We start from the raw sequence: 26,079 nt of genomic DNA, 5'->3' as shown, positions 1-26,079 counted from the left end.
CAAAACCGATTTAATTATTAAAACCAGTATATAATTGAATATTTAGTTTTGCATTGAACAATATTATATATTTATCAATACATGTTAACACATTAACTATACAGATATTGATATATGTATAATGTATAAACTATTCAATATAATAACATAATTCTTTTTAATTTATCTGTACATGAGATTGGATGGTATAATATGAGATTTATTGTTGAGATTTTATTTGGTAATACAAAAGTACATTAATTTTTTCAAGAGATGGTCTAAACAAAAGATTACACATGAAAAAGTCATAAGTTCTGTTCTAATAGATAAGACTATACTTTGTTCAAAAACAAAGATAAGACTATACATGAGACTGAATGGTATCACATGAAATTTTCTGTTGGGATATTATTAGGTAATACAAAAGTAACATTTAATAAATTTTCAAGAGATTGTCCAAAAATAATTACACATAAAAAAGTAATGACTTGTGCTTTAATAAATAAGATGACTCTAGTTTTCTTATTCCATGTATATTTTTACTTATAATATGAGTCACATTAAAACATTATAAGTTAATTCAATTCAATTCCATTAATGATTAATGAAAATTAATTTTTGAGGTTAAATGCATAATAATATTTATCTTTTTTTTTGTCAACGAATAATAATGTTTATCAATTGTGTCATAAACATTTTATATAGTCAATTATACTTTCACTACTGTTTTGTTAATTTAAAATTTACAGTAAAAATTAATTATCATTTTACAATTCATTTAATATATTGATTAATAAGCTAGCGTTCCTAGGCCTGGGTTCGCGGGTCAACCCGTCCCGCACGACCCGCCAACCCGCAGATCGATTTTTTTTAATTCAAATTTCGACCCGCTCAATCCGCAAAGAAATAAACTTATACCCGCATCCGTCCGCTTTATTTTGCGGGTAACCAGCATGACCCGCGGGTTATATTTTTAATTAAAAATAATAATTATTTAATTAGTTTTTCTATAAAATAATATATTTATAAGTAATTTTTTTATAATATTTTTTTTAAAATTGAATTATTTTTTAAGAAATTAATTATTTTTCTAAAAATAATCGTATTTTTCAGAAAAAAGATTTTATTTTTATTTTTTATTTTATTGTGCGGGTTGGCGGATATCCGCAAATCAAAATCCACCAACCCGCACCCGCCCCGCATAAAATAGTCTTAACCCGCATCCGCATCCGCGACTTGATTTTTTCAAAACGCTCGATCCGCATTCGCTCCACGGCGGATCAAATGGGACGGGCCCCGGGGGCTTTGATTTAAATTCCCAGGCCTAAGCGTTCCATAAACAATGTTAAAACTTCCGTAAAATATTACTATTGTAAAAAATATAATTCTGCTTACTTAAATACTATAATATTTTAAAATTTTAAAGAGAGATATATCTTTTCAAACTATATGTTCTGATCGATCGCTTATGTTGCTTGTATTTAAGGCTGCTTATCTGGGCAATCTAAATATATGACTATTTAAATCATATTCAATTTGTATTAAATTTTTAATAAGAAAAGCAAATATTCTTGTCATTTGCTTGATCAGAGGTATCTGCTGTAAGTCTAATTTGAAATCTTAAGCCATATTAGCTGTCGGTATTGTTTTTTCTTGGAGATTAATTGGGTTTCTAGTAAGGGGTGTTCAATCCGTATTGCGGTTTGGTTTCGGTTCATTTCTTTGGTTTTGGATATTTCGGTTTATAAAAAATAGCTACCATCTTAAAACCATATCTACTTTGGTTTGGTTTGGATTATATACCGTCGGTTTTCGGATTATTCAATTTTATACCAAAATACCATAAATATATTTGTATTTTATAACATTTGTTTCAAAAAATATTATCCTTTATAATTTTGTATATTTTGTTTTATATAATTAGATACTGGCTTTAATAAAACATTAAGATATTTTGGTTTTTAAATAGACTATTTTCTCTTTTTGTTTTACTATTTAAAATAATTAGCAAACATATTAAGTTGAATATTTTATATAGTAAAAAAATAGTAACCCATAATATTATTAAATGAATATTAGTACACATATATGTCAACGAAAAAGTAAAAAATTATGTTTTGTTTAATTTGATAAAATGAAAAAAATAACTTTTGGCTTAAAATGAAATATTATATCACCAAAATCAAAATTTTCAGTATGAAGATAATATCAATAAATAAATTATATAAATATTAATTATATAGAATTTACATATATTATACTACTATATTTCATTAATCGATTTATTCAGTTTAATCGGTTATATACCAAATCATATTCATATACTGTGGTTTCTTAAAAATAACATTCATTCGGTATTACCCAATCCAAAATAGTTTTTCTATTTTGCTTCGGTTCAATTGTAATTGGTTCGGTTCTACCGGATTGAACACTCTTAGTTTCTACCGAGATATCTTAATACAGCAAATAGAAAAGGGTTTGTAATTTGTTTTCTTTCACTAGTTCTGATTTGAATCACCAATCCATAGTATTACATCAAATATTAAGAAAAAAAAAAGATTAGTAAGATGAAGGGGAATGGTATTTGGAGATAAACACAGCACAGAAGTGGAGAAAATTTCCCACGTCTTCACTCTTGAGATTGCCTCTCGTGCTGTCTCGAAAGTCACCCTTGTAAATTTGGTCAATCACGTCCTGACATCTCTTTTACTACGTCGTACTCTCCATCTCTTTTTAAAAATATTTTATTTACTGATTGTTACTATTTTTTTTTTACTAAATGATTGTTTTTTTTTTTTGAAAAAAGGTTTAAATGATTGTTACTACCTTTTTCACAAATTAATTATAAATATATATTATTGAGTTGATCTAGTATTATATTTCTGGTTTCATTCCACTTAGATCGATGTCCTCCATCGCTGCAAAAATGCTAGCATGTTTCACTAACATTGACTCTTTCTTCCCCAACCCCCAAGGCTTATATAATATAGACTATATATTCGCTTCATTTTTTTTTATTACTAAGCTAGGATGAGTAGACCCATATCGAGGTTTTTCGTAACCGAGTTTCTTGGATTTTGAGTATCCCTTGGTTAGTTTAGTAATGTGGATTCTCGAATCAATGATATAATTGAATATTGATGGTAAAAGTGCATAGATAGTTATTGAAATATGAATTATGAACAAGTGTTGTGTATCACAAAGTAAAGTCTTGGAGACCAAAGTTTCTATTTGTTTATAGTTTAAGAAAAATCAAGTTTATGGTTAGGAAAAAATTAAGGGAATTATTTTGTATGATAAATATATATATGATATCCTTTTAATATATAATTTATGATTTTTCGTTGTCACGAAACTCTATAACTTTAAATATAGAGCTTTTTGCTGTCTAAAAAAGAACTTCAAATTTTAAAATTTAGGTTACACCTAAAAATTAAGGGAATTATTTTGTATGATAAATATATATATATGATAATCCTTTTTGCTGTCTAAAAAAGAACTTCAAATTTTCGCGATAAAGAAACTCTATGACAAATTTTGTGTAACCTAAGATGGAGCATTACGAAAATAATTTTAGGGAATAATGTGGTATTTTCTTGTAGTTTAATATTTATAGATTACATATTACTATTTATAATTTATATACTGTAAAATTTTGTTAATTAATATTGCTGTAATATTTTTATAAATGTGCTAGTTATTTATAATTTTTTTATGGATTTACATTAATTATGATAAATATAAATATTATAATGTAAAATACAAATAATTTTGAAGTTAGGTTTGAAGATTTTTTTTTGGAAAAAAAGATCTTAAAATTTCAAATATTAAATTTTGGAAACTTCAAAATAGAGAGTCTTTTTAAAAATGCACTAAAAATAACGCGATTGCCTATGACACTACGTCATCTGTACATGCAATTTTCCCTGCAGACAGGCACGGATGATCGCGGGTAAGAGAATGAACGGTGTATTGGAACGTTTTAGATTTGCACAATTATGAATATGGTATATATGTTTTTATTGGATTTCTTTGTGGACTTGATTCGAGAAATTGAAATGCACTCATCTATTTCGGTTTTAGTTGTTAAAACTAAAATCTAGTTCCAAGTCAACCTCAGTTCGTGAAAGTGATGTTATAGAAAAAGTAACCCCCACAATAAATAAAAAATCTGGACAATCAAGATTTTATAGATTGTAATCCAACCTCATGTATTTGGCCTCGTCTCAAACTTATCCTCCTTCGAGCTAGAATCAAACTAAAGAACTCAAGGACGGTATGAGTGTCTGTTGTTGTAAAATATATTCTGACCTGACCAAGTCTATGTATCGAAAAAATTGTTTATCCAGCAAAATCGATCTTTTTGCTTGTATCTCTTTATCATTTCATTGAAATGAATTCACATGTTTAGCAAAAAAAAAAAATCAATCTTTTCTAACCAGTAGAACAAATTTATTAGATTATGGACTTTACATTAACTATGAATACCATAACAATCCAAACTATTCTAAAAGATAATTACAATCAATGACGTAAAATATCATATGACTAGGTTAAGACCCGCGCCTTGCACGGAATTAGGGCTGTTCAATATGGTAAAACCGAACCGTACCGAACCGAAATAGACAATATGGTTTGGTACCATATAAACCGAATGGATATAATTTTATAAAAACCGTAGGATTTGGATATGGTTTGGTATATAACCGATTAAACCGAATAAACCGAACAAAACCGATTAAAAGTAGAAACATGTAAATATGTTTGTTATATAAGTTAAATTTGTGTTAATAGCTATTACCATAATGTTATAGTAATAAAGAACCTTATATAATTTGTAAAACACTTGAACTATAATTAAATAACAATACATCGCAATTCAGACATCTTATTTTCTAAGTCTTTTTTTTTTATCTTTGTGCTTTATTTTAGTATTCACTAAATTAATATGAAGATGATAAATTTGATGGAAAATAATTAATGGAAAATTTTCACAACTTTTTTCTTATCTATAAACAAACAAAGTTTCGTGTTCAATCGAAAAAGCATGATTTTAATGAACACTACATATGGAAGAGTGGAAAAACTGTTTTTTTCATGTTTCTTTTTTGTTTCATATTTTTATTTTCAAAATTTCAGGCTCTGATTTTTATTAGAGATTTGATGATTTTATTTGATGGTAGAAGCATTTTTACGTTTTTGTTCATTTATTTGAACATGTAATATATTTTTAATAAATGACTGTGTTGACAATATGACTCTAAAATTCATTTTATATGATCTCAAACTAAATAATTATGTTTTTTGGTATAAAACCGAATAAACCAAAAACCGACGGTATATAAACCGAACCGAACCGAAATAAATATGGATTTAGAATGGTAGTTATATTTTACTAACCGAAATACCGAAAACCGAGAAAAACCGAACCGAATACCGAACCGATATCCGGATTGAACACCCCTACGCGGAATGAACATTATATATATAAATTATTTTATATATTATATGTTTATAACATATTATGAAATAATAAATATACATTGAATAATTAAAAAGTCATTATCTACTACTTATATAATTAAATTGGTGTGAACATATAAATAAATTTAATAAATCAAAAAAAAAATTCTATTTGATATGATATATAATTAAATTTAAATGATAGTAACATATATATGGTATATGTTAAAATCTAAATTAGTGATAACAAAATTTTCACTGTGAGAATAATGGTTTAAGTAGTTTATAATATTTTAAAAAATTAAGTTGTCAATATTTTTTCAAATTTTTTATCAAAAAAATGTTCAAAGTAAATTTCAAAATTACGATATTTATGTATTTTTATATGGCATATAGTTTAATTTAAAATGATACATATATTTATATATATTTTATTTTTGATACTTATCAAAATGAGACTTTCAACTTATATTATTTTTCAATTATTTGTATCATGTCATAACAAAAGTTTTCAATTATAGATTACAAAATTTAAATGTGAAACTTTTAACAGTTTTAGTAATTTATACTCGTTTAAAAAAATTCAAAATACAATATATAAATAATTTTTTTTTAAGTTTTATTATCTGGTTACTATGATTGTTTAATTTATTTTAATAGCTTAAATTAAACAAATATAATTATAATACACACTTATTTTTATCAAATCTTTATTATTCAAAATCATTAATTATCATATATACTTTAGCCACATTAGGCAATTCCGTAATCTTATTTAAGAAAATAATGAATGTATTTATTGTGGTTTAATAAAAATCTTATTATATATTTAAATGGACCAACTTATTTCTCTAAGGATTCTAAGAATCATTCTAGTGATGACATGTGGTTACAAACAAATGTTGCAATGCTTCTCAAATAATATATAGGGGATATCATGTCTTAGAAGGACGTTTTAATAGGGAATGTAATGATGCATGAATAAAATATGAAAACATAAAAAGTAAATAAAAATATATAAATTTCTGCTTAAATCATTGAAGTCTTGTAGTTTAAATTTACCTATTACCAATTGTTACTTTTTGTTAAAGTTTATATCATTGGAGCAATTCTTTCTTGCTTAATTTCACTAATTTTCTCGTATGTGAGCCCGCCAAACAAGAAAAGGTGGTCTAAAGATTTTATTTAAACTTTATTTGAATGCTGCACTCATCTTTCCTCATTTATTACATATTCACCCTTTTGCTTTAGATGAAAAGAGAGAAAAATAGGAATTTAACAACATAGCGGTGAGTTATTATATACCAAAATATGATTATATTAAATACTAAAATGATAGCTTAAACGATAAAATACGCTCCTATCTATCATACCAAATTATGTATATAAGTACTAGATTGTCTTGAGTGTTGTGTGTATACGATCGTGTAAATCTAATCAAAAGAATTGGTAATATACACGTTAGGTGAATCCTAGAGTTTGTGGTACAATTCCTTTAAGTTTGAACTGTCCAGAAAATTTTAATACTTTCTATTTCTCTTCCACAATGTCCCCACCAGCATATTATATATTAATTGCACAATTGTATTAGGGTCCGAGTTTATAATGGAAAGAATCGTGCAGAACATTAAAAAAAACAGATAGATCAAGTATAACAAATATGGTCAATGCAGGAAACAAACGAAGCAGATGAAGTACACAATGAATAAAAAGTAGACTAACTGCAAAAGTTCAAATAATAATTTCCAAAAATATATATTCTAAAATAGTCAAAAAAATTCAAAAATTAGTTGAAATTTTATAGTAGTATATTTTTATAATAGACATATGGTGATTCTGTTTTGCATTTTGTTGGAAAGCAAGCTTCAGAAATAGATTAGAGCCCTTGATTATATCAATCATCTCGTAAATTTTGAATGATAAGTTTTGGATCTTAAACCGCACATAACACAATTTGAGAAAGAATATAAAATGACATGGATAATCCATATATAGTAATTAATATTCACCTTAAATATAAGAGCTATGTCCAATTTCCACCGCATATCACTATACCAAACAAAATTTAAGAGTTATAACCTCTAACAAATAAAAAGTGGCGAAAAACAAAAATAAAAAGTAAACAAAGGAGAAACTGTAAGCTAAACGAGTACACGTTAATTAAGTGAAAATACCCAAAATATATTCAATGAATGCCCTTATACACACATGACACATGCCGATCGGCATCCATTACCCTCATTCGTGTCTTCACGGCGGACCCAAGAATTAGGCTCCATAACACCAAAAAAGGCATTTAGACCGTAATATATCATTTAATATATAATATATATGTGTATTTAATTATTTATTGCGGTTCTACCATTTCAACCTCAGCAAACAGAATCACTATTTAAACCTTTAGTTTTAGTATCCATCAAACTGTTCAAAATAAGAAATATCACATGCAAGAATATGTTCTATTATTTATAATCTCATGATCACACATGTACAAATTTTAATTTTATCATAAATACTGAAAACGTCACATCCAAAATAAAACCTAATAGCACAAAGAGGGGAGACCCGCATAGTACCATGCATGGCTTTTCTCTCCTTCTCTGCTATATATATATATAGTCACACATAGATACAAATAGTCACAAGGTATTAAAAATAGTCACAAGGTCTGGATTGGAGGGGCCAGTCTCTTGTAGATACAAATTACTTGCGATGTCAATATACGAAACGCATTTAGTAATTAAAGTACACACAATTCTACATAACCCAAAAAAAACAATCATTTGTTTTCATTTCACCGGCTATAGAAATAGTTATCTTCAGCGTTTCTTCGACCAATATTTCATTCTTTTTTTTTTTGCTAAACTGTAAATATCATTAGTTAAAATGAGCAGTTTGTTTTTTTAAAGACTTTTTACACACATCTTTTTTGGCAAAAATAAAATAAAAACAAGAAAGATAGTAGTTTCATGTGAAAAAAGCGTTCTAAATCATCTGATCCATAGCTCCATCAGGTTGCTGAAGTTCATCGATTTCTTGTTCATCGATTTGCCAATAATTTAATTGCGTTGGTGTGTGTCTAATATAGAATTATAGATGGATATTGGGTAAAGTTATTGGAGAAGAAAGTAACAGTGAGACAGGATCTGCGGACATTCACCGTTTTGAGGGGAAGCCGACCATTGATGCGCACACCAATGCAATTGCTTCCCCCTTCTTTCTGAAGGAATTTTGTTTCTCTTTGGTTTTATCAGATCATATCTCCCAAAATAAAATGGTATTAGTAATAACACAAGCAAAAAATATATATTATATATATATATGGTTTTATCAGATTAAGCATGCATGTACATAGAATAACAGTAGGCAATCACAACCCCAAAAGCTTAATTATTGCAATTAAATTTGAGTTTTCTCTAGGGTCCTCGTACTTGATTAGCAATTTTTATTTTTGTCGAATTCCCATGTGTGTGTTTCGACTTTGTTTCCCTTTTTATATATGATTATGAGATCTATGATGAGGACAGCCGTTTGTGAAAATGTATACGCTAAAACAGATCTCAAAACCTGGAGATATCTCGAAGAAACATGGAGTCAAAGTAGCTTGGCACCAGATCTGTTTGCCTAAGGAAGAAGGGGGTCTTGGTTTGCGCAATTTCAGTTTGTGGAACAAGACTCTAAACCTGAAACTCATATGGCTACTCTTCTCTAAATCCGACTCACTATGGGTAGCTTGGATGCGCAATCACTATCTCAGACAAGGAAGCTTTTGGAACGCACCTATTAGAACTGCCTCCTCCTGGATTTGGAAGACAATGCTCTCCCTACGCCCTCTTGCTAGAAGATTCCTTCGGTGTGATGTATCAGACGGGCAGAGCTCTAGCTTTTGGTTTGATCACTGGCTTGATATAGGTCCTTTAATTGATGTTGTTGGACAGGACGGTCCCCAACCGATGGGTATTCCTATAGAAAGCAGGGTCTCAGATGCTGTTACCTCCCGCGGGTGGCGTCTCCCTCCCTCCCGCACTCGTAATCCAAGTCTTGCAGCGGTAAGGGATTGTCTTCTCCGAACTCCTCTTCCGTCTTCGGTTGAGCACTCGGATTGTTTTGAATGGATTGTTCCTGGGTCTGCGACTACTATATTCTCATCGGCGCTAACGTGGGATCATCTTAGACCAAGAATGCCTCGACCTCCTTGGCACACTGGTGTTTGGTTTAAAGGATGTATTCCAAAGCATGCGTTCCATTTTTGGGTAGTGATTCTAAACAGACTACCAGTACGTGACAGGTTGGTCAGATGGGGATTAGAAGTCTCAGATAAATGTTTGCTCTGTACCCAAAACATAGAGACTCGGGATCATCTCTTCTTGTCGTGTGATTACAGTCGCGAGGTATGGAACATTGTGTCAAGACGTTTGGGGGCTAGCTGGCTCTGCGATAACTGGGGTGCTTTTATGAATTGGATTAGTGATACTGCTTCTCCTCCTGCTACTCTGCTCAAGCGTCTGGTCTTCCAGGCTACAATATATCTGATTTGGCGTGAACGGAACTCGCGACTCCACGCTGGCCCATCACTTCTACCTTCTCTACTGTTTAGGCAGATTGACAGGTGTATCAAGGATGCAATCTTGGCTCGTCTCAACCGCAAGGGGTTCAGAAATCTTCTAAGCCTCTGGTTTGCTAATGAGTAACTGATCTATTACCTGATCTCTTCCCCTAGTTTCATGTAGGCTTTTTCCACTTTTTTTTGGGTTTTATGAAACTATAATAGCTTCGCCGAGCTGATGTAAACAAAACTGTTCCTTTTGGTATAAATTCACATTTTATCAAAAAAAAAAAAAAAAACAGATCTCAAAACTAGCAAAAATGTGGGATAATAGCTCCATTTTAGCACAAAATCATAAACACTTAAATATCTATGGTATTAGTATCGTTGTAGGCAATTAAAATACAAATATTTTTCATCAGTATCTTTTATCATTTCATTTTTTGTATTTTTTTTGATAAATTCTATCAGCTGATCCGGTTAGTCTTGGAAGGAACGCACTTAGTGTCATAGAGTATACTGGCTACTACATTGCCTGACCCGAATTTAGAATACTTTTTGACTAATGTCAGGAGGTGAAACGATAATCTGTTACGATCCACCATGTAAGCTACTTGGACCGAAATTCAAACCCAAACTGACAAAATGATGATAATTTAGTTCTAAGAAAAAATTCCAATGACTGATGTAGATACACACCAAACCCCGAAAAAATTGCCAATAGGCTACCACCACTTGATTAATTTTATACAATTCATTGTGGAATACTAAATAATAAGAATAAACAATTTGATATTTTATACAATTCAAATATTAAAATCGATTGTACCCTTGGTTTAGATTTCTAAATTATTTTAAGAATCAATCTGTTGAGATAAGTCATTATTGAATAAATAATAAGAATAAAATTTTTGATATTGTGTATCTATGCCTTTTATTTTTGTTTCTTTTATAGAATTGTTCATTATAGTGGTATATATATCCCCTTAAGCTACATGTTGGGGTGAAACAAGTTTTTATCTTAAACTTTGATGTAATATATTCGTTTATCTATAAATAAGTATCAAATCCTTGAAATTATCTTGTTTAAGGCCCAAAGTGATTAAAATGGCCTTCTGTTTTTTTTTTTGCTTGGAGGAAAGCAGTGGCATTATCTTTGTGATGTATATGCACCTCAGATGCTTTATTATAAGTTTTTACATTTTTTTTCCAAATACGTACTTTATGTTTTTTTTTATCAACCGATTAATTTTAATTTAAAAATAAAGAATTTTATGGCCTTAGACCCAAATACAAATGAGAGACAAGTTTTCACAATAGAATCTGTGTGCCCATTACTACTACGAGGGGTGTGAATGCAGTGCCGTGCTTACACTTTTGGGGGCCTAAGGCTAATTTTCAGAAATATGTTTTTTCACAATTTTTCATATATAAAATAACTGAAGTTGTAGATACACTAAATATGACTATGAAAAAAAAAAGAATCGATTAAGAAGAACCGAACTAAAATGTAAAGAAAAAATTATGAACAACCGAGCTCCTTATAAATATATGTATACACTCCTTATTCTCTATGAACTACTACTATGTTTTGAATATTTGAGGCCCCAAATACTGATGAAAAATGTGGGGGCCTGAGGCTCTTGCCTTTCTTGTATAGTGGTGAGCACGGCTCTGTGTGAATGGAACGACAAAGTGGTGAGGTTGATGTCGGAGGATAGATCAGAGAGTCGACGTTCGAAAGTACTCCAAAGAGGTCCGAAGGTTTTCTTCCCATGGTAATTACTCTAATAAGCAATTAAGAGTCTGTTCTGAAACAGATTTGAATGAGATTAAGAGAGGAGGCATGGATCAAAGCTTTCCTTACCGCAAGAGCCTCTGCCATAAGAGCCGAGAAGACGTGCGATTGAGCGCTCGAGCCTCTGGTGAGTTCTTGACCTTCGATGTCCGTGAAGATCCATCCTAAGCCAATTGAATTTGATTATGATCTTCATGCCGCATCTGTGTTAGCAGTAGATCAATGGATTGAGAGGAGGAGGCATGTTTCTTTTTATATATAAATAATTATGTTTCACTCATAGTAGATATAATAAATTCCAAGTATTACATACAGCCAATTTATTAAGATGGAGTATCTTTTTTATGTCATACTGGCTAAAACTTAGTGTCTTGGGTGCTTGGTTTTCTTTCGCGTGATAATAATACATACTCTTCAACCTGGCTAGCCCTAATCTCAATGGGTATCCATTTAATCTTCACTTACATCTAACCTAGTTTTTCTTACTAATACATTTTAACCTAGTTGTATGGAGTTAATCCATTGTTTTAAGTATATAACCCATAGATACTTGCATGATTTTAATATGGTAAAATTAGTAATTCAAAACCCCTATAACACAGTGGACACAATATTGGCATCTGTTCTATAGACCTGACGTAACCATATCTATAATTAATTATTAATAAAACTAGATTTGTAACTAGAAATAAATAATTAAAATTTTATAGTTTTGCTTCGTTATAGTCTAATAGATTACGTCAACAAATTTTCATATGCAAACATAGTTTTTTTTTTTAAATCATAGCTCCACATTAAAGTACGTGACTTTAGATTTGAATATGGCATATGAACAAAACTTTATCAATACGGGAAGGAGTTTTAAAAAATCTACCTATAAAAGTTGTTTGGACCATTTCATTTAACTCATTATTTTTTGGTCTTACTTTAAATTTAGACTAACAATATGTTACCATATATTTCTCTAACAATAATTTATTCAATTTTTTTATTTATTCAAATCTCACTCATAAATCTTAATCATTACTATTACTATATTTACCATTTTGATTTTTAATCGTAAATGTATTGAAACTAATGTTTTATATTATCACTTTTATCATATAATATATGATTTAAAGCAAGAGAAGTTACACGACATATATGTGTACATTTTAACTTCATCTTTCCTTTATAATAAAGTAATCATATAATATATAAACTTTCCCACTAAAATCTCATATCATATACTAAAATTTCAACCGTCTATAGTTTGATAGATATTTTAATATTTAAAAAAAGTTTTCTGAATATTCATGTTACCTTCACAAAAATGTAGAAATTCATTGGTTCTGTTAAAGCTAACCCGACTTCACGATATCAGTATTGATTATTCATGATTTCGAAAATTATTGGTTTAGATATTATACTTTTATATACTTTTCACTTAAAAACGAATCAACACTATTAAAAGAGAAAGAGTCTTAAAAAATCTAATATAAAAAAGTTGTTGAAGTCATGTATAACTATTTTTTTTTGGTAATACCATTAATCATTCTAACCATACAATATTTTAAGTATTTTTAACATATCCTAATATTATTCTTTATGATACATTTACTCAGAAAAATATTTCATCAACCATGTTTTTGTACAATAACGTTAAAACTCTATATCAAAAGGTTGTTAGAGCTGATATGGACGTAATGGGTCCAAATATGTTCAGTATTTAGGATCCTAAAAATTTTGAAATATCTAAAAAATCTGAAAAATATTCGAAACTCCAAGCAAATACGCAAAAAAATTTAAATGCCTTAAAATTTAAAATCTGACATGATGAACTGAAAAATACCAATTTTTTTTTTAAAAAAATTTACCCGAAATCAAAAGCTATAATCGTAAACCAAAAACTTTAAAAAATATCCATAATACCGGAAACATATTCGAAATATCCAAATATACCTAATAAACACAACATATTTATTATGAGGTCTAGGGTAGGATCCATACTTAAACAAAGCCATGCGGATCGAAAAAAAACCCAATAGGTTATCTTCTCTGGACCTGAACTAAACCTATATTTTCGGATCGGTTCGGTTTATTTTTTTGATCCGGTATAATTCTCATGTCTAAAAGAAACTTACGTAAAAGTGTACATATAAAATCTCAAATAAACTAATTCATAGATTATATAACTGTTAAAAATTATATTTTTTATTATAATAAAATTTTGAATTATAATATAATAAAAAAAACCCGCGCTTGGAAAGCGCGGGTCAAAATCTAGTTACATCATTAAATGGTATTGCGTTGCCACCGTTATGATCAATGTATTTAGACATACAAATTTGGTTAAGGATCAAAAGTTCGAATTAATTTTTACGGTTTAAAGGAAAAAATGAAATCAAATTGTAAACAGAAGTTCCACTTAATAATTGTAAGTTGAACGAAGAATAAGGACCTACATATCTGACCGAAAAAATTACTTTGCGAAGACCAATTAATATACATTCGTATTTGACTTGCTCATATATTTTTTTTTGGGTTGAAGTATGTTTTATTAGTTTCCACTCCAGGTTGAACAAAATAAATTCACTCCATAATTAATACTCTCTCTCCCCCATCCCATCACAATCTCCATCTTCATCTCCATCTCCATCCCTGCGTCTTATTGTATAAAGATAATCCCGCAAGAGTAAAAACTATTCCTTTCTCTCTTCACCATGGCTGATCCTTATTCCAATTTCTTCACAGGCTGGTTCAAGCCCAACCCGTTTCACAATTATCTTAATTCATCCAGTAACCCTTCTTCTCCTCTTCCTCCTCCTTCTTCATTCTTCTTGATCCCTCACCCCGGAGACCTTCGCCGTCCACCACCTACTACTCCTCCTTCCCCTCCTCCCCGTGAAGCCCTCCCTCTCCTCAGCCTCAGCCCCGCCAACAAACAACAAAACCACCATGACCTAATTCAAGAACCACCTTCAACCTCCATGGATGTTGACTACGGTCATCATCACCATCAAGTTGATCATAATCTCGATAAAGATGATCATGACGTCACCGTTGCTCTTAGCATAGGCCTTCCAAGCCCTAGTACTCGAGATATGGCCTCTTTGTTCATGATGTCTTCTTCCTCCTCTTCCTCGAGGACCACTAATCATCATGAGAACATTAACGACAAGAAAGATCCTCACAACGACTACCATCACGGAAGCGCCGGAGGAGGAGAAGATGACGATGAAGATTCAGCCGGCGGATGTAGAATCAGTAGACTCAACAAGTATCAATATTGGATACCTACACCTTCTCAGATTCTCATTGGCCCTACTCAGTTCTCTTGTCCTGTTTGCTTCAAAACCTTCAACAGATACAACAACATGCAGGTTCTTAAAATAAAAAAACCACTCTAATATATCTTTGTGTATTTATGTATGCGTATGTTTTGAAGAATTCGTTTTCTTTTCCATTTGTAAATCGATTTTATCTCTTCATTTCGACTAAAACCAAAAATTAAAACAAAATAATTCGTTTGCTCACTAGTTTTCTCTGGAAAAAAAAGTTGACACCTTTAATCGGTAGATGTATATACATAATGTTTTATATGCATGAATAATTCATTGCATTACTTTTTTTTTTTTTTAAGTTTAAAAAGAATTCATTGCATTACGAAGAACCGAGAGGCCTGAGACTGTGAAAACTGAGGTTGAGATTTAACAAGACAGTAAATGTTCTTTATGTCTTTAGTACTTTCAGAGTCTCTGTGGCTTTACTGCTTCTCTCTACAGTATTGGCAAGTGTGTCATCCTCATTTTGTATGAGAGTCTTCTAATGTCTAACGTGTAAAATAACAGTACGCATATAATTTCACATACTGTATCAATAACATACGTAAGGCTTTATTTGCTCATATAAACTTCATAACATCTGACCAAAAAAAAAGCTTCATAAGATCTTGTATTGAACATATGAACTAATCATCTTATTTCTTAGTCTACCTTGAATTATTATTTTTACCATAAGCATGCAATTATACATCTTGTTATAGATTCTTTTTAGTTTATGAAATATATTTCTATAGTTTCTTACATATCAGCATTTGTGTAACATCTTTGTTGGATAAATTCTTTTCTAACATGTATATGCTTCAAGGTTGATTTGCCAGTGAATCTATATATGCAGGTTAGGGTAATTGTAAAATCTTATATTTGATACATGTAACTAAAATGATGGCTACTTAACTCATTCGTCAACTGAAGTTTCAAAACTCATACTTTATGATTTTTTTCTTTACTATATGAGTTTATTCAAACCCTACTACATATACACGATTTTGTTTGCAGATGCATATGTGGGGGCATGGATCACAATACAGAAAAGGACCCGAATCTCTAAGGGGAACGCAGCCAACTGGAATGCTGAGGCTTCCCTGCTACTGCTGCTCACCTGGCTGTCGCAACAACATTGACCATCCAAGAGCAAAGCCTCTCAAAGACTTCAGAACACTTCAAACACATTACAAGAGGAAGCATGGAATCAAACCCTTCATGTGTAGGAAATGTGGAAAGGCTTTCGCTGTCCGAGGGGACTGGAGAACACATGAGAAGAACTGTGGCAAGCTTTGGTATTGCATTTGTGGATCTGATTTCAAGCACAAGCGATCTCTGAAAGATCACATCAAGGCTTTTGGAAATGGCCACGGAGCTTATGGTATTGATGGATTTGATGAAGAAGATGAGCCTGCCTCTGAGGTAGAACAATTAGACAATGATCAATGAGTCAAAATAGCTTATATACATTAGTATAAGTACGTAGTAAATTAGTATATATATATATATATATATATATTAATCCTAAGAAAACCTAAATTTATGGACCAATACTTAGCAAAAAAAAAAAAATTTATTGACCAAGTTTTGCTGGAGGTAACTAGGGCTTCTCTGAGTAAGATATCATCTAATTGATCATAGATAAAAATAAATAAAGCGTCATATCACTTGGAAAATTTTAAATATAGTATCTCTAGTTTCCTACTTAAATTTATTACAAGGCAATGTGTAAATTAACTAATGAGGTATCTTCACGATATATATTTGTTTATATAATTTTGCGTTAATTTACTTTTGTTTCTAACGAAATAAATCATAAATGTTTGTTATATTTGCTACAGAATAGTAAAATACCAGAAAAGAAGATACTATATATTCGTGCCTGGCATGCATTGTTAGCAATGTTCACTATATATACTACATTCTAGAGCATAATGAATATTTCCAGAATTTAATTCGAGCAAATATATGATAGATTCTATATTTTTTTGCTTTTTCAAAGATAGTTGTTTTCTGGTGGAGTTATCTTTGGTATTATTTTATAATAGTACTCAAATAATGCTACTTAATTGTCTAGTAACATCATGGAGAATAATGAGAGAATGGACACTAGAGAATATGACAACTCAAGTGCTGAACTTTCTTAGGATCATCAAGTTATACGTTATCATACTTCATTTATTTTAAAATGATGTAATGATGCAATACGTATATCATATGGTTGAAATGGTTGGCAATAGAATTAAAGATTCAATTTGGTTTTCTTCCTGCAAAGAGCTTTTAATTTTTAACAAGCTCTTTATTTTTTTATCTTTTCCTTTTTTGTTAGTGGAGAGTCATATTTGCTCGTTGAAGTAACATTACACCTGTTTATCTATACACATGATTATCTCTCGATTGTGGCTTGTAGATACGCACATAGATAATAATCTAATTTTCATCACGTAGAAAGGTATGCGTATATTCTTTTTTTTTGAAAAAAATTATAAAGGAATGCGTAAACAGTAAATATCTCAACAAAGAAAAACAGTGAATATCTCTTTAGTGCTGTATATGCATACGTGTGCAAGCAGTAATGTATACATAGGTGAAGAAGAGGCAAAAATTAATGTGAATGAGAGTGATAAAACAAAGGAGAAGAGAGTGGAGCCCTAATGCAAAGGGTGTGATGGGTTGGGCAGATTTGGGAGCAAAGATTGATGGTATCAACAGTTCTTTTTTCTTCTCTCTCTCTCTCACTGTTATTTGATTTGATATCTCATTTTTTCTTTGACCATATCTCTCTATGACTCTATCTATACACACTCTCTCTCACGCAGATGACATAACTTTCATAAGTACTCCAATTAAAACCCCACACCCTTGCTTCTTTTGTATTCGTTAATATTCAAGGTTACACCTTCTTTTGTTTTTGATAGATTTCAACCAAAACTAAAATCTTACACTAAATCACTAATTAAATTTGTGTCCCTGTACCGTAACTTAGTGCATAAATAATACGAATAATCATTTCTACTAATGTAATTTATAATTCTGGCTATTTTTAGACCAACTTCTATGTAAAATTCAGATTCATAGAATATTTTATGCATTCTAAAATATTGATCTGAGCATCGATTAACACAAAACATGTCTATAAACAATAGTAAATGTGAAGATTTGTTAAGGATAAAATTTTATTACATCAAATATTCAAATACATGAAAATAATTCGGCTAGAAAACCTTTAAGAACATACATACTATATAATAAGATGCCCTTTTTTTTGTCAACATATAATAAGATGCCCACGACAAAAAATTTTCACAAAGCCTATTTTGTAGTGAGTGATATGCATATATAAATATAGTCTATGTATTGTTATTACTTTGGTCACAAGCTGCAATTAAACAGTTGAAAACTGAAAAAATTATAAACACATGCACATCTTAAATTATGTAGGATTCAGATAAAATTTATTATCAATCAATTCCATACTCATTACATATTCATTATTATTATTATTTTCATAATGCTCTTATATATGATCAGTTAGTGCATTTAGAAATGATGAATGAACTTCTTTCTTTTTATTTGTAGATTACAAGCTAATTTTTTTGAATCCGAGTATTTTTGTTTACTTTCATTTCAACTTGTAGCAGTGTCACTACTTATGCATCTTTAATCGGTGCATTTATACCTCGTTCATTTTCACTTATCATGTTATATATTATAATGCACAATGTCCTTTCACTGCCACTTTTTTATTTAAAGATTAATATTATTAAAATACACTATTGTTTTATTTTTAGTTTGAATATTTATATATTTATTTAAATATGTAAAATTTAAATTTATAAGAACATATGTAAAATATATAAGAAATATAAAATTGTAAAAACTAAAATGTTAAATAAGAAAATTATCAAGATTCTTTAAAAGATAAATAAATACAAATACTAAATACACGAAATCTCAATATAAGGTTTCGAACAGTGAAACCTCAAATATAAAATTTTACTGTTAAAAACCTTATAATTTGAAGTTTTGAAGTTAAAATACATAAAATTTTATATTTCAAGTTTTAAAGCTGCTCTTGAAAAGTACAATGAAATGTATGAAAAATAACATTTAGTCCAGGAGTAGAAATCTTAGTCGTTAAAACCACACATATGTGATTTAATGGGAGGCGAATTTCAGTGGGCTAATGACTTGGGTTCGAAGCAACCCCACAATATTAAACATATGTGCTCAGATGACATGAATTTTTAATTTCCATTATGAACAACCATATTTGTCTGATGCCGATTGATAGACGCCTATGGAATTAATCGGTTGGGATTCGATCCGCTAAATATTTCCCAAATATAAAAAAAAATTGTTTGTAGTCGCTTCCATAAATCAAGTTTCAGAAAAACGTTGACCTAAGATTTTAATATACGATCGGTAGAAAACCTATACCTCTAAATTAAACTTTGTCACTTTAAAGTTTTTCGCAGTCTGTGTATTACTATAGTTTCATAATAAAATAAGTACTAGTATAGTTTATAAACAACTTCGCTGAACAAAAATTAAAATTGATTAAAAGCAAAAAGAAAATTTATATACTCCAGTATTTGACTTTTACTGTTGCCGGCAAGAATCCGAACATTGGACTTCACATTGGTTATTTAAACGTAGGCATTTTCATTGTCTGAAATAAACTTCAATAAAAGCCTTAAATCCTGCGCATTTTATAATCCCGAAGCTATACTAAATTCATTAAACGAGATTTTAATTACTTTACAATTTCCTGTGATCATGTTGAGAAATGCAAATGTTTAAATTAGTAACTCGAAATTTAGTTATGTATTTTTACTGTTCATATACCAAGGCTGATCTGAAGGTCTGCCGTGGCTCAATCTCTACCTTCCACATTTAATGTAATATAATGGGGCACACACACTGTTATACAGTACTCCCTCCGTACCTTAATGACAGACTTTTTAGAAAAAAAATTTGTTTCAGAAAGATATATTTTTTGTGTTTTCTATGAAAAATTGTAAACTTTGAAAAAATTAATTAACTTTATTGAATTACTATTGGTTAAAAGTTATTAAAAATTAAAAATTACAGAAAATAATACATTTATTATGGTAGTTTAATGTGTTTTTTTAATATGTATGAAAATATTAAAAAATCTATCTTTGTGGAACGGAGGGAGTAGTATTAAAATTCTACTCCATCCATTTTAGGTTAAAATTTGTTTCGTTTTAAATTACGTTTTCAATACATTTATTTGTGAGTTTTTCCAATTTTATTCTTATTCTTTTGGTTCATAGTTCGATAAAACAATGTATTGTTTATGGGAAAACATCAAATTATCGATTTTCTGAATTTATATAAAAACCCTAAAACTACAAGTAATCTGAAAGGAAACAAAAGGAAAGGAGTATCAGGTAAGAAAAATCTTTCTTTAACGTATTCGTTTTGTCTAATACTTATGAGTATTGATCTAAAGAAATCGCCAATAAAACTAAGTGGTACATAAAGAAGATAAATGTTGCTATGCATAATTTTCGACACCTTTGTTTGAAGGAGGCCCGAACATGCAAAAAGAAAAGGGGAAAGAAGCCAAAATGAGTTTGACTCATGATTTATCACGGCTACCTCAAAAGAGCAAACAAAAAAGGAATACATTAATTTCATCTTCATTTTCAGAACAGTTGTATAAACAGCATATGTCCTCGTAGTAGAAAAACAAACATATCTAAATATTTTATTATTTATAAAAAAGTATATTACATTTGAATAAGTGTAATACAATATCTCTGTACTCACACACACAAAATGTAAAAATACAAAATGGGGGTCTGTAATATGTTGGTATTATTATGTGCCTTTGAATTCAGCCCCAAACACCTAATTGGCGAAGAGTGTAAAATTGAGATTCAAAATATCGTCAAAATTTTTCATTCGCCTAAACCTTCTAAAGATAATTATTTACATGTAGTTGGATCATTACTATATGTAAAAAAAAATTGTGATCCGATCGTAGTTAGAAAATTCTAAGTTGTATAATTTCTTAGGACCTTTTTGTGTTTTTAAATTTCATATTAACAACTAACACGAAAATCAGCTTGATCTTTTAAAAACCATCTGTTAGCCTCCATTATTAGACAAGCAGAATTGAACATAAGATGGTTTTAGCAATAGTATGATCCATTTGGCAAAGAAATGATGATAATAATCTTAAACCATTTCTTTCTTGTTACAGAGATTATATATTTACATAATCGTTAGAGATATAGTCTCGTTGGCTCGTGATCATTATCCGAGCGTGTTCTTTTGTCCATATTCTTTATTTGATCAACTTTATTTTACTCCTGTTAAAGCTATTTAATCATCATGCTTTGTAGATTCTCCAAGTTGTATGTAGTATTGGGTTTCTTTCACCAGCGAATAGTATTCCTAAGGAAAAATGAAAGTTCAATAAAACAATATCATGAAACACTTTTTCTATTTTCGTTTTCAAAGAACCACTTTTCTGTCAAGTTTTATATTTAGTACTATTAACCATTTAAACAAAAACAAACACATTGAAATGAAAACATCATTAAGGGAGACCTTACACAACTAAGCTTCCATACATGGTATGATAAAACAATTAATTGTAGTGAAAATGATAGATACACAAATATCACATGGACTTGGTTAACAAATCTCTGTGACATGGCTGTATATGTTCACTTATCATCGTTTAACTTAATTATGTGTATTCTATAATTCTCAGCGACACTGATTTTTAATAGACAATTAACAAGTGAGTTGGAAGAATTGGAAGGCGAAACTGAAGAAAATGCAAGTAAATGTTCATTGAGCAACTCTTTATCAATTTTCATATTAAAAGGTTTGATATGCATTATCTTTACGATTTGCTAACAAAAATGTATTATCTTTACGCAAGCTGACAAACACACATACAGGAGCCACAGTGTATGTCAAGCACTGAAGCTAGAGGATGTGAATGTATGATCATCGCAGAACGGAGGGGTATATGCTATCAGGAAAAAAAGAAATAGAAAAACAATAAATATCATATCTGATTTTTTTTTGTCGGAGATTTATTTAGATATTACAATTATGAAAAAGATCACAAAGACGATTCGATAACCGACAATACTACCTGCCTTATGAGGATCTACGCCTAACTGCATCATTTGAGCTGTCCTATGAAGATCACGTCTGATCGGATTTACTTGCATCATGTTGAGAAACTCTTGTAAACCTTTCTTCAGTAATCGCATAATTGTTGAATAAATCGTTTGCTCCGGAAATTGAAACCTAAATTTCCTGTGCAATCTACAATAAATTCCATAGTCTGGGATTTGAACCTCAAACCTGGATGTAGAAACCTTTTTAAATCATAACCACTTTCCACATCATCATATCTGATTTAACCGGTGCTTTTATATAAGCAAAAATGAATGTTTATGTTTACTTATATATATGATTGGACATGTCATCGACTTTTATCTTTCCAATTACTTTGAGGAGATATTCTATTTTGAGGTTATCACCCCCTAAGAAATATCCACACTTTTCGCCATTTCCAATTTTACTAATCAACTTACCTACATTAGTTACCCCTAAGATTATATATATACACCTATATACAATATTTCGTAGACAATGTACTGAAATAATCTTTCTATCCTCAAATTGTGATAAAAATTAGCCACCATGCTAAAACAACAGAAGTATTAAGAATAAATAATCAACAGTTTACAATAGACAGTTTTGTATATTTTAGCTTAAACCCATTTGTAAACTGAGTAACTTTTTTTTTTGAACCATAAAAATTATTAAAAACTGAGTAACTTTCATCTTTATAATATTTTTTACGTTTTCCTAAAATGACACTTGCACTAATTAAATAATTCACCTGCAGAGTTAAATACATAATAATAGTTTGATATCCTTAGACTCGATATAGTGCACATATTGCCGGACCGAATATAACTATTTTGTTTTGATCTAAACATCATAACGAGAAACCTAACAAATCTATCACACTTTAATTTTTTTATATGATCGATTGGATGATTGATATCAATTTCATCAAGTGGAGGATTTTTGGTCAACTTAGTAGTAACTACACATTTTCATAGTAGTGTGTGCTTGCTTTGACAACAACAACAAAAGGACCACATAACATATGTAAATTGTCAGTGAAGGCATTTTCATTCAGGTAATCTTTCTTTCATGAACAGTGGACTTTGATATGATACGAGCAGGTCTCTCTCTATGCCTTGATTAGTTTTCCTCTTTTTCTTTTCAATTTCTCGTTTATTTTTTTCATATTTTTGTCTTTTATTTTAAACCCTCTCTTTTTGTCTGCAACAATGTGCTTTAACTTTAAGTGAAATGTGTCTTTATCTCCCTTTCCCATACCTCCTTTGTCTTCTTTTTGTTCAATTACTTTCCGGAAACCAACCAAATTTTAAAGATGAATTGCTTAATGTTATGAAAAAAGGAGAGCCAGTTGATCATATGTTTTTTTGTATCACGTTCGGTTAATGTAATACATCTTTTCATTATTTTAAGGATCAGGTGATTTCGGCTACGTTGAGATTAAAGTTAAAAAAGTTACGGAAATAAATTTTCCCTTTTAAAGGATACTTTTATTTGTTATCAGCTCATACTCCATTACTCAATACATCCATTACTAAACTATTTAGTAAAGATTTCAAAAGTTTGGAGCCTAATTTTTTTTTTTTACAAATTTGGAAGACTATGTATATATAAATGTTTTCAAAAAAATTTGGAGGCAGAGGCGAATGTTTCATCATGCTTGGTTGTATTTCATTTTTTTATAGTTAAGAAGTTATTTACATTTTGAAAAGAGGTAGCACATATAGTTGGCTTCCATGAAAAGTTTCACATCTTATTTAGTTATAAGAAAATGTAGGTACCATATATATCTTAGACATATGTTATGGTGAACTATTAGTTTTTCTGTATCGATTATAAGATCATTTAAATATGAATTCTGGCCTTGGAAATAATAAAAGTGTACGTTTGCGATGGGACTAATGTGAAAGAAAATAATAGAGGGATGGGTTTATGAATTACGAGGAACCCCATACTTTCAAGAATTACCATCCAAAGGGGAAGCAATCAACTTGGAGATGAAGCGAATGTCGATCTTCTTAACATTCCATCTCTAAAGTCAAAACCCTAAAATTTAGTTCCAGCATTGATCGTGTTTTCCGGTTGGATGCACATGCGACATTTTAATTACATTCACGTGTCATGTTGGTGATTATCTTGTATATATGTCAAAAAGCAAGTAATTCACTACTCTTTCATTAAAAAATAAAATAATAAACTTGCAACATGTTTGTTAATGATGAATGTTGATCAACTGTTTAAGAAATATATACCCATGAGAAATTTGATATTGTTCTGTCTCAGAATAATGTTTGGTTACTAATTAACTTTTTCGTTTACTTCAAATTTATTAAATTACAAACACAAAGTTCAAATTTATTTTATCTATTTAAAAAATCAAATTTATATCAAAGGTGAAATATATCTTTATCGCTTTGACAATATTATTCCAAGGTATATTATTCTAATTTGGGAACAGTTTCGTTATTGTCTCGTGAACTTTTAAAACATAAAAATCGAGTTTTACAGATCAGTTAATGGCTAAAAGGCCTTAACATATTTATCAAATTTTATTATTCAAAGAGATTTGCAATATTTTTCCTGCAAAGCTAACGTTATAAGATCTGTTTTGTTAGAATCCAAAGAACTATGACACAATTCCATTACAGATCAGATAACTGTGTTGTATCCTTTGAGCATCATTTTCCTCTCTTTATTTTGTAGCCTGTATGTTTCTCTATAAAATTTAAAGTGTTATTCTTATTTTATATTCATTAATGCAAAATTTTGGTCGAAAAATTAGTAGTCCAAAGCAGAGCCGTGCTTAGAGCCTTTTAAAAAAGGCATTCGTCTAGGGCCCCCAAATTTTGTAAAAATTTTAGGGCCCCAAATTATTAAAAAAATACTTTTACATGGTAGTTAACATATTCTATTAGTTAGATTTTTATTTTTATTTGAATTTAAATTGGACTTCTGTTTAAAGTAACTAGGTTTGTAATCATTTTTGCTATATTTTAAATAAAACTATAAAGATTCTACTTCTAAAAAACTGTAAATATTTGATCACATTGCTCTTTTTTTATATGCTATGAGTTAGATTTATTTTATATATTTATGAGAATTTGATAAAGAAAATATAATATTTTCAATATATAGTTTATTATAGTTAATTTAAATGCTAAGATTTATATTTTTGACAGCTACCAACATTTCAATCAAAAATTTATATCTTTGTATTTATATTACAAATTCATACTTTTTGTTCATGATTTAAAATTTTATTTTATAAAATTTTGGTGAAGAAAATTTAGAAAACGTTTATGTAATACTTCAAAACTTTTGAGTGTTATATATATATATATGTTATTAAAAATATATCATGTAAAATATATTTTTGAACTCGCCTCGGGCCTCCGAAAACCTTCGCACGGCACTGGTCCAAAGGCCTTAGCAAACGTGATACATACATATCGAATCTTTTATTCAAAGATCCTTTTGCAGCAAATAAAACTGATAATTTTACACAGAAGTTTACGTTTTATGGTCTGTTTTATTAATTCAACCAATCTATGACACAACAAGTCCATTATGCAAAAAAAAAAAGAGCCACCGAAAATAAGATTATACAGCATGACACGAAAATATTATCATAAAATTTTCAACTCCTTCCCAAGTCGAAACTAAAATGGGCCTTACAACTATTTTCAAGTAAAACATCTTTTGACTCTGTGGTCCAGTAATAGATCTTATGATATAACCATGTTCGAAAATTCGTCAGGCGCATGATGTCAATCTGCGTCTAGCGAATAAACAACAAATCAGGAAAAACTCAGGGAGTAATCGGAAATCTTTTAGGA

The 26,079-nt window shown here is 29.8% G+C and overlaps 1 protein-coding gene across 1 annotated transcript; it reads left to right on the top strand.

The window, feature by feature from the left end:
- The first annotated feature begins 13,106 nt into the window (after positions 1 to 13,106).
- LOC125608075 (zinc finger protein WIP2-like) lies at positions 13,107 to 21,019 on the top strand. Its single transcript, XM_048777912.1, has 2 exons — positions 13,107 to 15,148; positions 16,106 to 21,019. The coding sequence occupies exons 1-2, from the start codon at positions 14,489 to 14,491 to the stop codon at positions 16,538 to 16,540; spliced, it is 1,095 nt and encodes a 364-aa protein (XP_048633869.1). The 5' UTR covers positions 13,107 to 14,488; the 3' UTR covers positions 16,541 to 21,019.
- Positions 21,020 to 26,079: the final 5,060 nt, after the last annotated feature.

Source organism: Brassica napus, chromosome A4 (assembly GCF_020379485.1).
Source record: "Brassica napus cultivar Da-Ae chromosome A4, Da-Ae, whole genome shotgun sequence".
NCBI lineage: Eukaryota > Viridiplantae > Streptophyta > Magnoliopsida > Brassicales > Brassicaceae > Brassica > Brassica napus.
The sequence above is the reverse complement of the archived record's forward strand: the minus strand, read 5'-3'. Positions and strand labels throughout refer to the sequence as shown.

Excerpts from the sequence above, each read along its gene's own strand:
- LOC125608075 (XM_048777912.1), top strand. The coding sequence starts at position 14,489 with ATGGCTGATCCTTATTCCAATTTCTTCACAGGCTGGTTCAAGCCCAAC. Across the intron at positions 15,149-16,105 it reads ACAGATACAACAACATGCAG|ATGCATATGTGGGGGCATGG; the intron begins GTTCTTAAAATA and ends TTTTGTTTGCAG.